This window comes from Drosophila miranda, assembly GCF_003369915.1.
Source record: "Drosophila miranda strain MSH22 chromosome Y unlocalized genomic scaffold, D.miranda_PacBio2.1 Contig_Y1_pilon, whole genome shotgun sequence".
NCBI lineage: Eukaryota > Metazoa > Arthropoda > Insecta > Diptera > Drosophilidae > Drosophila > Drosophila miranda.
In genome coordinates, this window is record NW_022881603.1 from 36860321 (window position 1) to 36873119 (window position 12799).

General features: G+C 42.2%; 2 protein-coding genes and 1 long non-coding RNA gene across 3 annotated transcripts; all 3 read left to right on the forward strand.

Annotated features, from left to right (window-relative positions):
- The first annotated feature begins 1619 nt into the window (after positions 1-1619).
- On the forward strand, positions 1620-3665 carry LOC117191136 (guanylate kinase-associated protein mars-like). Its single transcript, XM_033396097.1, has 3 exons — positions 1620-2292; positions 2345-3435; positions 3517-3665. The coding sequence occupies exons 1-3, from the start codon at positions 1935-1937 to the stop codon at positions 3577-3579; spliced, it is 1512 nt and encodes a 503-aa protein (XP_033251988.1). The 5' UTR covers positions 1620-1934; the 3' UTR covers positions 3580-3665.
- Positions 3666-6667: 3002 nt separating this feature from the next.
- Positions 6668-7511, forward strand: LOC117191165. Its single transcript, XR_004473946.1, has 2 exons — positions 6668-6992; positions 7050-7511. It is a non-coding gene; the product is annotated as an uncharacterized LOC117191165 (long non-coding RNA).
- A 650-nt stretch (positions 7512-8161) lies between these two features.
- On the forward strand, positions 8162-12109 carry LOC117191647 (guanylate kinase-associated protein mars-like). The gene is made up of 4 exons (XM_033396454.1): positions 8162-8375; positions 8572-9434; positions 9539-9739; positions 12059-12109. The coding sequence occupies exons 1-4, from the start codon at positions 8162-8164 to the stop codon at positions 12107-12109; spliced, it is 1329 nt and encodes a 442-aa protein (XP_033252345.1).
- The last annotated feature ends 690 nt before the right edge of the window (positions 12110-12799 follow it).

Below are 12799 nucleotides of genomic sequence, written 5' to 3' on the forward strand. Positions count from 1 at the left end.
GCGCCAGTGTGAAAAACCCCCGTTATGCATATTTTTACATTCCTTTTTTTATATTTTTGAAAACATTGAGATTTTGATGGCAAGTGATCAAGATTTCGATGATTTCCCGCATTAATAATCGATGTGGCTCTAAATTGCATTTTTACACGACTTCTACATTGGGGCATTGGCTAAGAGGGTGAGTGCATAACCTTAATATACTGGAAAATACTATGGAAAGTATTTTTATATTTTGCAAGGTGTGTGAACCAGACATTGTGGCAAGAAAATTAGTGTACTAAGTGACTTGGCGATAAAATATACGGTCTGAAATATGCCACATATACCCACTTAAGACCCCTCTATTTAAACAGTCATTGTAGATACCTCCTATCCCTTCTTTTACTCACAAAAAAAAAACCCACTATATCCACGATTTTCACTATTTTCGGTGCAATATTGAAATTCCCCTTTGGCATACAATGGGCTAATCGTTCTGTGATTTGATATTATTAGCTTGCTAGGACTTTATAGCTGAACATGAAGTTTATCCGATTGATAGATTATTTTTCTAAAATAGTAGCCAACTTTTGCTAGTCATTCTTATTGGATTTGTTTAGAATTTTCACGAGTTTTCAAAGTGAAAATTTTGAAAAATATACCGCTAAAAATTATTGTGTAAAAAAAGCACTACCTTTAAAAAACCTGCACACAAAATACCAGATTAAATTGTTAAACAAATTCCAAGTCCCCAATCTATCAAAAAAAGTTTCCTTGCCAGGTAAAAAAGAGGTAAATATTATTATTATTAGTATTATTTTCCGCGGTCTAACTCGAGTTGTTATCCAGTTTAAATAAAGGGGCTTAAGTGGGCTAAGTTCGTTTTTTCATCGGTATGGCACGCTGAAAAGGCGCCATTCTTAAGAAGCGTCCCTCCATTTTTTTTAAACTCCTAAATAATTACTGCTCGACGTCATAATGCAGCGCCACAGGGAATTATATAAACAGCAATCACTTGCTTTCAGCCCACGCAATTTCAATGAGCAGAACCGGGAACTCCAGAATGCGGCGCGTGCAAAACAGCGCGAGGATCGTTTTCAAAGCAACCGCATTATTAGTGTTAGTCCAACTCCCGTCAAGCGTGCGGCACCTATACCGCCCTCAGAGGAGGCGCAGCCACGCCTTACCTATGTCGCTCCTCCTAAGGAGAATCGAAAACCAGAGCTGCCTCAGCAGCAGAGGAACCCCACCCGGGACCTTTACATAAAGCGCTTCGTGGATTGGAAGGCTGCCAGGAAGGAACAAACAAAGAACGAGCAAATTGCTCGTCGTGGTCAAAAGATGTTCACATATAAAACCGAAACACTTAAACCTGCGACAAACCCCCAGAAAGAGCAGGAGAACGCTCCGGCATTTGTGCCGCCAAAAAGGCACTCCTTATATGTTTTGGCAAAAAAAACTCAGTGTACGCAGACGGCAGCGGAGAGAAAACAGCCTTTGGCAACCCAATTGCGTACCCAGGGTCATCCATCCAGATTGCGCGCTCAGCCTGCGGCAACCATGGCAAAGCTGCAACATGCAACGTCGCGTCCTCAACCGGTCACTGTGAAGACCCAAACATCAAACATGAAACATCAGCAAGGAATGTCCAGCCAGCCACAGTGAAGCCTGCACCTTCACGTGCATTGCCCTTGAAGCCTACAGCAGGCCCAAAGCCCAAGGCAGCAGATTTGGTCGTTGGACCTTCTGCAAATGGGGTTGTTCATTTGCCAAATGTGAGGACGCAACCATTCGAAAAGCCGGCCGTGAGTAAGCCCACCTTAAAAATCCCAGCAGTGAAACCAAAGCCCATTCAAGGAGGCGGCGGAGGGGGAGCTGCGGGAAAATTTAAGTTGACCGCAGTAGCAAAAGGGCCGGCAATAAAAAACAAGCTTGCCAGCCAATTGTCGACCAGAATGAAGGCCAAGAGCAACGTCAGCAAGTACGTAGGTCGTCAAAAGAATGTTCGAAATCGGCCGGAGCTGATGAGAGAGTTGGTTGAGGCTGGGACCACTGAACTCCCACTGCCTCCCAATACGCCGCTGGAAGAGAAGATAAGTTTCCCTGCTCTGGCCACATTCACGCAGTGCAATACGAACAATTGCAGTCAAGAAATGATAGAAGCCTTGGGTGAGATTTCAAATCTGAGTCCAGTGGGTCCAATGAGCAGCCACCGAGATTCAAAAGCGAAGCGGAAATTTGACTTTTCTAGGTACTCTTTGATAAAAACGGCAGCTGAAGAGAGTTTGATCTTGGATCCATATCTGGCTAAGGGTAAGTACAACAGGAATAAAATGGAGTAAAATGTAATATTATTGGTTTCCAGATCCAGATGATAAAGAACAAGAAAATTCTACTCTGAAGGCAGCTGCGGAGCAAACCCCTCCTCGCAGGATTTCCGATGAGAAGCCCAACTACTTAAGTCCATATGTGAGCGTCTCGCGCGGTAAAGTCAACTCTCGCTGTGAGCGTGAGAAGCGAAACAGCATGTATTTGCCCGGTGAGGAGTATCCTGTTGCCAATCGCCGGGCCCTCGAGTCGGTGCTCTACTTTCGCATACAGCTGGAGAATGAGATTCGACGACTGCGAGATATCTGCAGCGAGTGGGAAGCCTATAGCAAGGAGAATGAGGCGCATCTGGTTGAGACGGGCGGCATAGATATGATCAATGTGGCCATTGGACAGACAAATTTGCTCTCTACCAAGAAATTGATGCAGTTCAGCGGTCTGATTGACCGTTGCGAGGCGGGAGCTACGGGCAAGAACCATCGACCCTACGATGGCAGCGAGGAGACGAAACCCGTCCAGGCAGAGGATCTGGAAGGGTGGTGGGACATGCTGCGACTCCAGAGTGAGAATGTTGACAAGCGCTTTGATAACTTGAAGCGATGGAAACAGAACAATAGGCAGGACCCCGATGCAGTTGAGGAATCGAAAATACCAGCCAAGCCTGTGGCCAAACCAAAGTCTAAGCTGGGCAACAATTTAAACGCTAAGCCCAAGGTCAAGGCCAGCAGTAACTTGATGCAATTACTCCGCAAGGCCCATGCTGAAATGAAAAAGGCTAAGGCGGATGTGGTATCAGCGGACGATGCCCCGCAAACTCCATCTCGCAGCAGCACTCAGCGTGTGATCGTAGTCCGCGACCGTCGGTCCTTCTCTCCTGCTCGCACCGTCCTGCGCATGTCTGTAGGCGAGAGCCGTTCTTCCAATGGGGGCAACACTCTGCTCAAGTCTGCTATATTGGCCGCAGCCGAACAAAACGCTCTTAATCATACCCCCCTCCCAATAAGGGACGCCAGTCGATTCAGAAAAAACCAGGGACCAGCAAGCGTGAAAGTCGTGGAGTTATTTTCAGTACAAAGAAAAATGTACGGCACTTCAAATTCACCTACGAAGAAGGCACTATTAGCGATGATGAGCCCTTTGGCGGCGATAAGCTAGAGGATTGCGAGGAGGACATGTCGATCGAAGCTTCAGGGGAAACACGTTCCGTAGACCAGGGCCCAGCAGAAAATGAGCCGCAATCCGCGTCTTAGGCCATCCACCGAGTTTATGTAGTTTATCTATCATTTATTATTTAAAGTTACGTTTTTGTTTATATGTATAGTATTATTTAATTCTGAAAATTATGTTTCAATTTCAAAGCCTTGTTTTATATATTTTTTTTAATTAAGTACATTATCAATCAAATAAAGGAAAAAAACGAGGGGGAACGTTGTGAGTTGCTGCGGACACCGCAACTCTACAGTTATACCCGATACTAAGTCAGTATGGCTCTCCTCCGGCAGACGCCGCTAATATTAAACGACACGACAAAGAGTGCGTGCGAGAGAGACAGAAAATCAGTCTGAGCGTGACGTCGGGCGCTGCGTAGCCACTGCAAAATGATTTGTTCCTATTGGCTATAAAAATGATCTGATCTGATCCAGATTCAGCAATCTGATAGATATGGTCATTATCTATGATTCTGCGTTTTTAGTTTTCTCGAATGTGCAATATTGTGGATGCAACAGATTTTCGTCCTTTGTGTGGGCGGAAGGGGGTGGGGCGAAATTTTGAGATACACGTTTTATAGTAAGATCTAACAGGAGTGCGGATACCAAATTTGGTTACTATAGCCTTAATAGTCTCTGAGATTTTTGAATATCCCCAGATTTTCGTCCTTTGCGGGGGCGGAAGGGGGTATGGCGAAATTTTGAAACAAACTCATCTCGGTCCGATATATTAGGAGTGTGGATACCAAATTTGGTTGCTCTAGCTTTTGTAGTCTCTGAGATCTAGGCGCAAATGTTTTACTCTAAGCAAAGCCGCCTATGCTACGTGTGTGTTAGAGAGAGACAGGGCGGGAAAAAAATGAAATTGTTTTCTTGATTCTAGCTATAATAATAATACGATCCAATTCAGATTCCGCAGTCTTAAAGATATGGTCATTCTCTACAATTCTACGTTTTTGGTTTTCTCATATCTTTAAAATTGTGGATGCCACAAACTTTCGTCTTTTGTGGGGGCGGAAGTGGGCGGGGCGAAGTTTTGACATATTTTTGTAGCAGTGACATATCACAGAAGTCTGGGTCCAAAACATCGTTGCTCTAGCTCTTATAGTCTTTGAGCACTAGGCGCTGAAGGGGACGGACAGACGGACGGACGGACAGACGGACAGACGGACAGACAGACAGGGCTCAATCGACTCGGCTATTGATGCTGATCAAGAATATATATACTTTATGGGGTCGGAAACGATTCCTTCTGGACGTTACACACATCCACTTTTACCACAAATCTAATATACCCCAATACTCATTTTGAGTATCGGGTATAAAAACTATATTTTATGAGATTCTGAACAAGTACAGAAAGGACGACTGGAACATTCTATCAAGAGATGCCTCAGTTACAGAAAGTACATGTGGCATAGGAATAGTAGAATGGCCTAGTGGAAATATCCACAAGTACAAAATAGAAAACAGATTATCCTCAGTAGGTGCCGAACTCGTAGGCCTTAAAAAGGCCTGCGAACTATGTCTTAAATATAATTACAAAAAGGCTTTGATTTTAAGTGATGGATTAGGAGCTATTAATTTAATTAAAAATAAGAATACAGACTCGTACCTAGTGAATGATATTCACAACATAATTAACCAATCAGACATTCAGAAACTTGACATTCTATGGTCCCTGGTCACAAGGGTGTGGCCATCAACGAAAAGACTGACATAGCAGCAAAGGCTGCTACAAGTGAGGGGTTTACAATAAATATAAAACACAGCTACAAGGAGGCTCAAAGAGAAATTAGGAACTTTTTAGTATACAAATGGAATGAGGACTACAGGACGAAGTGTAGGACGAAGGGATCCAGCCTCATAGACATATTTCCAGACATACCCAGTAAACCCTGGCATTTTTCTCTTAAATGGAATGCTAAAAGCATCAAGACCATTAACAGACTTATGACGGGACACACATACGACAAAGTCTTCCTACACAGAATCAAAGCAATTGACTCAAATATCTGCGAAACGTGCAATGTAACTGAATATGCCGAACACCTGATCTTCGATTGCCAAAGATTTGCCGGGCTCAGAAGGAAATTCAAAATCTTTAAATATTATAACAATTTACATCAATTATTAATAAAAAAAAGAGCCGCTACATCTCAGAGAACTGGCAATCTTCATCAAAACTGCTGACTTAAACTTTTGACCCCTTTTTTCTTCATCATGTTATAAAGTAATTTCAGTTTATTTTCTAAAACAGTTAAGTAATTTTCCTCTTTTTTTTATATACCGACCTGTCAAACTCGCCAAACTACATCACCAGTATCTGATCAATGTGGCTACAGTGCTACAATCAAAATTCCAATCATCCTTGAGATGATTTAAAAAAAAAAAAAAAAAAAAACAAAAAACAAAAAAATATTTCTTTTGGTTGAATACTAGCTAGAAACGACTATCAGCACTGAACACATATTTTTAACCGATAATCTAATCAATTTTATATAAAAGTGGCTAATTTTAAGTACCATCTTTATTGGCATTGTTTATAAAATAAGGTTTCAATAAAAAATGTCAACAATTTCCACTAAGTTTATTTCTTTACATGGTAACTACCCATTTGCTACATATTAAAATCATTTTTATAAAGGGGAATATGTGTACTTTTCAAAATTGTTGGCCCGTTCTTTTCCATATAAGCCCCATGGAAGCGCCAGTGTGAAAAACCCCCGTTATGCATATTTTTACATTCCTTTTTTTATATTTTTGAAAACATTGAGATTTTGATGGCAAGTGATCAAGATTTCGATGATTTCCCGCATTAATAATCGATGTGGCTCTAAATTGCATTTTTACACGACTTCTACATTGGGGCATTGGCTAAGAGGGTGAGTGCATAACCTTAATATACTGGAAAATACTATGGAAAGTATTTTTATATTTTGCAAGGTGTGTGAACCAGACATTGTGGCAAGAAAATTAGTGTACTAAGTGACTTGGCGATAAAATATACGGTCTGAAATATGCCACATATACCCACTTAAGACCCTCTATTTAAACAGTCATTGTAGATACCTCCTATCCCTTCTTTTACTCACAAAAAAAAAACCCACTATATCCACGATTTTCACTATTTTCGGTGCAATATTGAAATACCCCTTTGGCATACAATGGGCTAATCGTTCTGTGATTTGATATTATTAGCTTGCTAGGACTTTATAGCTGAACATGAAGTTTATCCGATTGATAGATTATTTTTCTAAAATAGTAGCCAACTTTTGCTAGTCATTCTTATTGGATTTGTTTAGAATTTTCACGAGTTTTCAAAGTGAAAATTTTGAAAAATATACCGCTAAAAATTATTGTGTAAAAAAAGCACTACCTTTAAAAAACCTGCACACAAAATACCAGATTAAATTGTTAAACAAATTCCAAGTCCCCAATCTATCAAAAAAAGTTTCCTTGCCAGGTAAAAAAGAGGTAAATATTATTATTATTAGTATTATTTTCCGCGGTCTAACTCGAGTTGTTATCCAGTTTAAATAAAGGGGCTTAAGTGGGCTAAGTTCGTTTTTTCATCGGTATGGCACGCTGAAAAGGCGCCATTCTTAAGAAGCGTCCCTCCATTTTTTTTAAACTCCTAAATAATTACTGCTCGACGTCATAATGCAGCGCCACAGGGAATTATATAAACAGCAATCACTTGCTTTCAGCCCACGCAATTTCAATGAGCAGAACCGGGAACTCCAGAATGCGGCGCGTGCAAAACAGCGCGAGGATCGTTTTCAAAGCAACCGCATTATTAGTGTTAGTCCAACTCCCGTCAAGCGTGCGGCACCTATACCGCCCTCAGAGGAGGCGCAGCCACGCCTTACCTATGTCGCTCCTCCTAAGGAGAATCGAAAACCAGAGCTGCCTCAGCAGCAGAGGAACCCCACCCGGGACCTTTACATAAAGCGCTTCGTGGATTGGAAGGCTGCCAGGAAGGAACAAACAAAGAACGAGCAAATTGCTCGTCGTGGTCAAAAGATGTTCACATATAAAACCGAAACACTTAAACCTGCGACAAACCCCAGAAAGAGCAGGAGAACGCTCCGGCATTTGTGCCGCCAAAAAGGCACTCCTTATATGTTTTGGCAAAAAAAACTCAGTGTACGCAGACGGCAGCGGAGAGAAAACAGCCTTTGGCAACCCAATTGGGTACCCAGGGTCATCCATCCAGATTGCGCGCTCAGCCTGCGGCAACCATGGCAAAGCTGCAACATGCAACGTCGCGTCCTCAACCGGTCACTGTGAAGACCCAAACATCAAACATGAAACATCAAACATCAGCAAGGAATGTCCAGCCAGCCACAGTGAAGCCTGCACCTTCACGTGCATTGCCCTTGAAGCCTACAGCAGGCCCAAAGCCCAAGGCAGCAGATTTGGTCGTTGGACCTTCTGCAAATGGGGTTGTTCATTTGCCAAATGTGAGGACGCAACCATTCGAAAAGCCGGCCGTGAGTAAGCCCACCTTAAAAATACCAGCAGTGAAACCAAAGCCCATTCAAGGAGGCGGCGGAGGGGGAGCTGCGGGAAAATTTAAGTCGACCGCAGTAGCAAAAGGGCCGGCAATAAAAAACAAGCTTGCCAGCCAATTGTCGACCAGAATGAAGGCCAAGAGCAACGTCAGCAAGTACGTAGGTCTTCAAAAGAATGTTCGAAATCGGCCGGAGCTGATGAGAGAGTTGGTTGAGGCTGGGACCACTGAACTCCCACTGCCTCCCAATACGCCGCTGGAAGAGAAGATAAGTTTCCCTGCTCTGGCCACATTCACGCAGTGCAAGACGATCAATTGCAGTCAAGAAATGATAGAAGCCTTGGGTGAGATTTCAAATCTGAGTCCAGTGGGTCCAATGAGCAGCCACTGAGATTCGAAAGCGAAGCGGAAATTTGACTTTTCTAGGTACTCTTTGATAAAAACGGCAGCTGAAGAGAGTTTGATCTTGGATCCATATCTGGCTAAGGGTAAGTACAACAGGAATAAAATGGAGTAAAATGTAATATTATTGGTTTCCAGATCCAGATGATAAAGAACAAGAAAATTCTACTCTGAAGGCAGCTGCGGAGCAAACCCCTCCTCGCAGGATTTCCGATGAGAAGCCCAACTACTTAAGTCCATATGTGAGCGTCTCGCGCGGTAAAGTCAACTCTCGCTGTGATCGTGAGAAGCGAAACAGCATGTATTTGCCCGGTGAGGAGTATCCTGTTGCCAATCGGCGGGCCCTCGAGTCGGTGCTCTACTTTCGCATACAGCTGGAGAATGAGATTCGACGACTGCGAGATATCTGCAGCGAGTGGGAAGCCTATAGCAAGGAGAATGAGGCGCATCTGGTTGAGACGGGCGGCATAGATATGATCAATGTGGCCATTGGACAGACAAATTTGCTCTCTACCAAGAAATTGATGCAGTTCAGCGGTCTGATTGACCGTTGCGAGGCGGGAGCTACGGGCAAGAACCATCGACCCTACGATGGCAGCGAGGAGACGAAACCCGTCCAGGCAGAGGATCTGGAAGGGTGGTGGGACATGCTGCGACTCCAGAGTGAGAATGTTGACAAGCGCTTTGATAACTTGAAGCGATGGAAACAGAACAATTGGCAGGACCCCGATGCAGTTGAGGAATCGAAAATACCAGCCAAGCCTGTGGCCAAACCAAAGTCTAAGCTGGGCAACAATTTAAACGCTAAGCCCAAGGTCAAGGCCAGCAGTAACTTGATGCAATTACTCCGCAAGGCCCATGCTGAAATGAAAAAGGCTAAGGCGGATGTGGTATCAGCGGACGATGCCCCGCAAACTCCATCTCGCAGCAGCACTCAGCGTGTGATCGTAGTACGCGACCGTCGGTCCTTCTCTCCTGCTCGCACCGTCCTGCGCATGTCTGTAGGCGAGAGCCGTTCTTCCAATGGTGGCAACACTCTGCTCAAGTCTGCTATATTGGCCGCAGCCGAACAAAACGCTCTTAATCATACCCCCCTCCCAATAAGGGACGCCAGTCGATTCAGAAAAAACCAGGGACCAGCAAGCGTGAAAGTCGTGGAGTTATTTTCAGTACAAAGAAAAATGTACGGCACTTCAAATTCACCTACGAAGAAGGCACTATTAGCGATGATGAGCCCTTTGGCGGCGATAAGCTAGAGGATTGCGAGGAGGACATGTCGATCGAAGCTTCAGGGGAAACACGTTCCGTAGACCAGGGCCCAGCAGAAAATGAGCCGCAATCCGCGTCTTGGGCCATCCATCGAGTTTATGTAGTTTATCTATCATTTATTATTTAAAGTTACGTTTTTGTTTATATGTATAGTATTATTTAATTCTGAAAATTATGTTTCAATTTCAAAGCCTTGTTTTATATTTTTTTTTTAATTAAGTACATCAATCAATCAAATAAAGGAAAAAAACGAGGGGGAACGTTGTGAGTTGCTGCGGACACCGCAACTCTACAGTTATACCCGATACTAAGTCAGTATGGCTCTCCTCCGGCAGACGCCGCTAATATTAAACGACACGACAAAGAGTGCGTGCGAGAGAGACAGAAAATCAGTCTGAGCGTGACGTCGGGCGCTGCGTAGCCACTGCAAATTGATTTGTTCCTATTGGCTATAAAAATGATCTGATCTGATCCAGATTCAGCAATCTGATAGATATGGTCATTATCTATGATTCTGCGTTTTTAGTTTTCTCGAATGTGCAATATTGTGGATGCAACAGATTTTCGTCCTTTGTGTGGGCGGAAGAGGTGGGGTGAAATTTTGAGATACACGTTTTATAGTAAGATCTAACAGGAGTTAGATACCAAATACCAAATTTGGTTACTCTAGCCTTAATAGTCTCTGAGATTTTTGAATATCCCCAGATTTTCGTCCTTTGCGGGGCGGAAGGGGGTGTGGCGAAATTTTGAAACAAACTCGTCTCGGTCCGATATATTAGGAGTGTGGATACCAAATTTGTTTGCTCTAGCTTTTGTAGTCTCTGAGATCTAGGCGCTAATGTTTTACTCTAAGCAAAGCCGCCTATGCTACGTGTGTGTTAGAGAGAGACAGGGCGAGAAAAAAATGAAATTGTTTTCTTGATGCTGGCTATAATAATAATACGATCCAATTCAGATTCCGCAGTCTTAAAGATATGGTCATTCTCTACAATTCTACGTTTTTGGTTTTCTCATATCTTTAAAATTGTGGATGCCACAGATTTTCGTCCTTTGTGGGGGCGGAAGTGGGCGGGGCGAAGTTTTGAAATATTTTTGTAGCAGTGACATATCACAGAAGTCTGGGTCCAAAACATCGTTGCTCTAGCTCTTATAGTCTTTGAGCACTAGGCGCTGAAGGGGACGGACAGACGGACGGACGGACAGACGGACAGACGGACAGACAGACAGGGCTCAATCGACTCGGCTATTGATGCTGATCAAGAATATATATACTTTATGGGGTCGGAAACGATTCCTTCTGGACGTTACACACATCCACTTTTACCACAAATCTAATATACCCCAATACTCATTTTGAGTATCGGGTATAAAAACTATATTTTATGAGATTCTGAACAAGTACAGAAAGGACGACTGGAACATTCTATCAACAGATGCCTCAGTTACAGAAAGTACATGTGGCATAGGAATAGTAGAATGGCCTAGTGGAAATATCCACAAGTACAAAATAGAAAACAGATTATCCTCAGTAGGTGCCGAACTCGTAGGCCTTAAAAAGGCCTGCGAACTATGTCTTAAATATAATTACAAAAAGGCTTTGATTTTAAGGGATGGATTAGGAGCTATTAATTTAATTAAAAATAAGAATACAGACTCGTACCTAGTGAATGATATTCACAACATAATTAACCAATCAGACATTCAGAAACTTGACATTCTATGGGTCCCTGGTCACAAGGGTGTGGCCATCAACGAAAAGACTGACATAGCAGCAAAGGCTGCTACAAGTGAGGGGTTTACAATAAATATAAAACACAGCTACAAGGAGGCTCAAAGAGAAATTAGGAACTTTTTAGTATACAAATGGAATGAGGACTACAGAACGAAGTGTAGGACGAAGGGATCCAGCCTCATAGACATATTTCCAGACATACCCAGTAAACCCTGGCATTTTTCTCTTAAATGGAATGCTAAAAGCATCAAGACCATTAACAGACTTATGACGGGACACACATACGACAAAGTCTTCCTACACAGAATCAAAGCAATTGACTCAAATATCTGCGAAACGTGCAATGTAACTGAATATGCCGAACACCTGATCTTCGATTGCCAAAGATTTGCCGGGCTCAGAAGGAAATTCAAAATCTTTAAATATTATAACAATTTACATCAATTATTAATAAAAAAAAGAGCCGCTACATCTCAGAGAGCTGGCAGTCTTCATCAAAACTGCTGACTTAAACTTTTGACCACTTTTTTCTTCATCATGTTATAAAGTAATTTCAGTTTATTTTCTAAAACAGTTAAGTAATTTTACTCTTTTTTTTATAAACTCGCCAAACTACATCACCAGTATCTGATCAATGTGGCACAGTGCTACGATCAAAATTCCGATCATCCTTAAGATAATTTAACGTAAAAAAAAAAAAAAAAAAAAAAAAAAAAAAAATTGCTTTTGGTTGAATACTAGCTAGCAACGACTATCAGCACTGAACACATATTTTTAACCCATAATCTAATCAGTTTTATATAAAAGTGGCTAATTTTAAGTACCATCTTTATTGGCATTGTTTATAAAATAAGGTTTCAATACAAAATGTCAACAATTTCCACTAAGTTAATTTCTTTACATGGTAACTACCCATTTGCTACATATTAAAATCATTTATATAAAGGGGAATATGTGTACTTTTCAAAATTGTTGGCCCGTTCTTTTCCATATAAGCCCCATGGAAGCGCCAGTGTGAAAAACCCCCGTTATGCATATTTTTACATTCCTTTTTTTATACTTTTGAAAACATTGAGATTTTGATGGCAAGTGATCAAGATTTCGATGATTTCCCGCATTAATAATCGATGTGGCTCTAAATTGCATTTTTACACGACTTCTACATTGGGGCATTGGCTAAGAGGGTGAGTGCATAACCTTAATATACTGGAAAATACTATGGAAAGTATTTTTATATTTTGCAAGGTGTGTGAACCAGACATTGTGGCAAGAAAATTAGTGTACTAAGTGACTTGGCGATAAAATATACGGTCTGAAATATGCCACATATACCCACTTAAGACCCCTCTATTTAAACAGTCATTG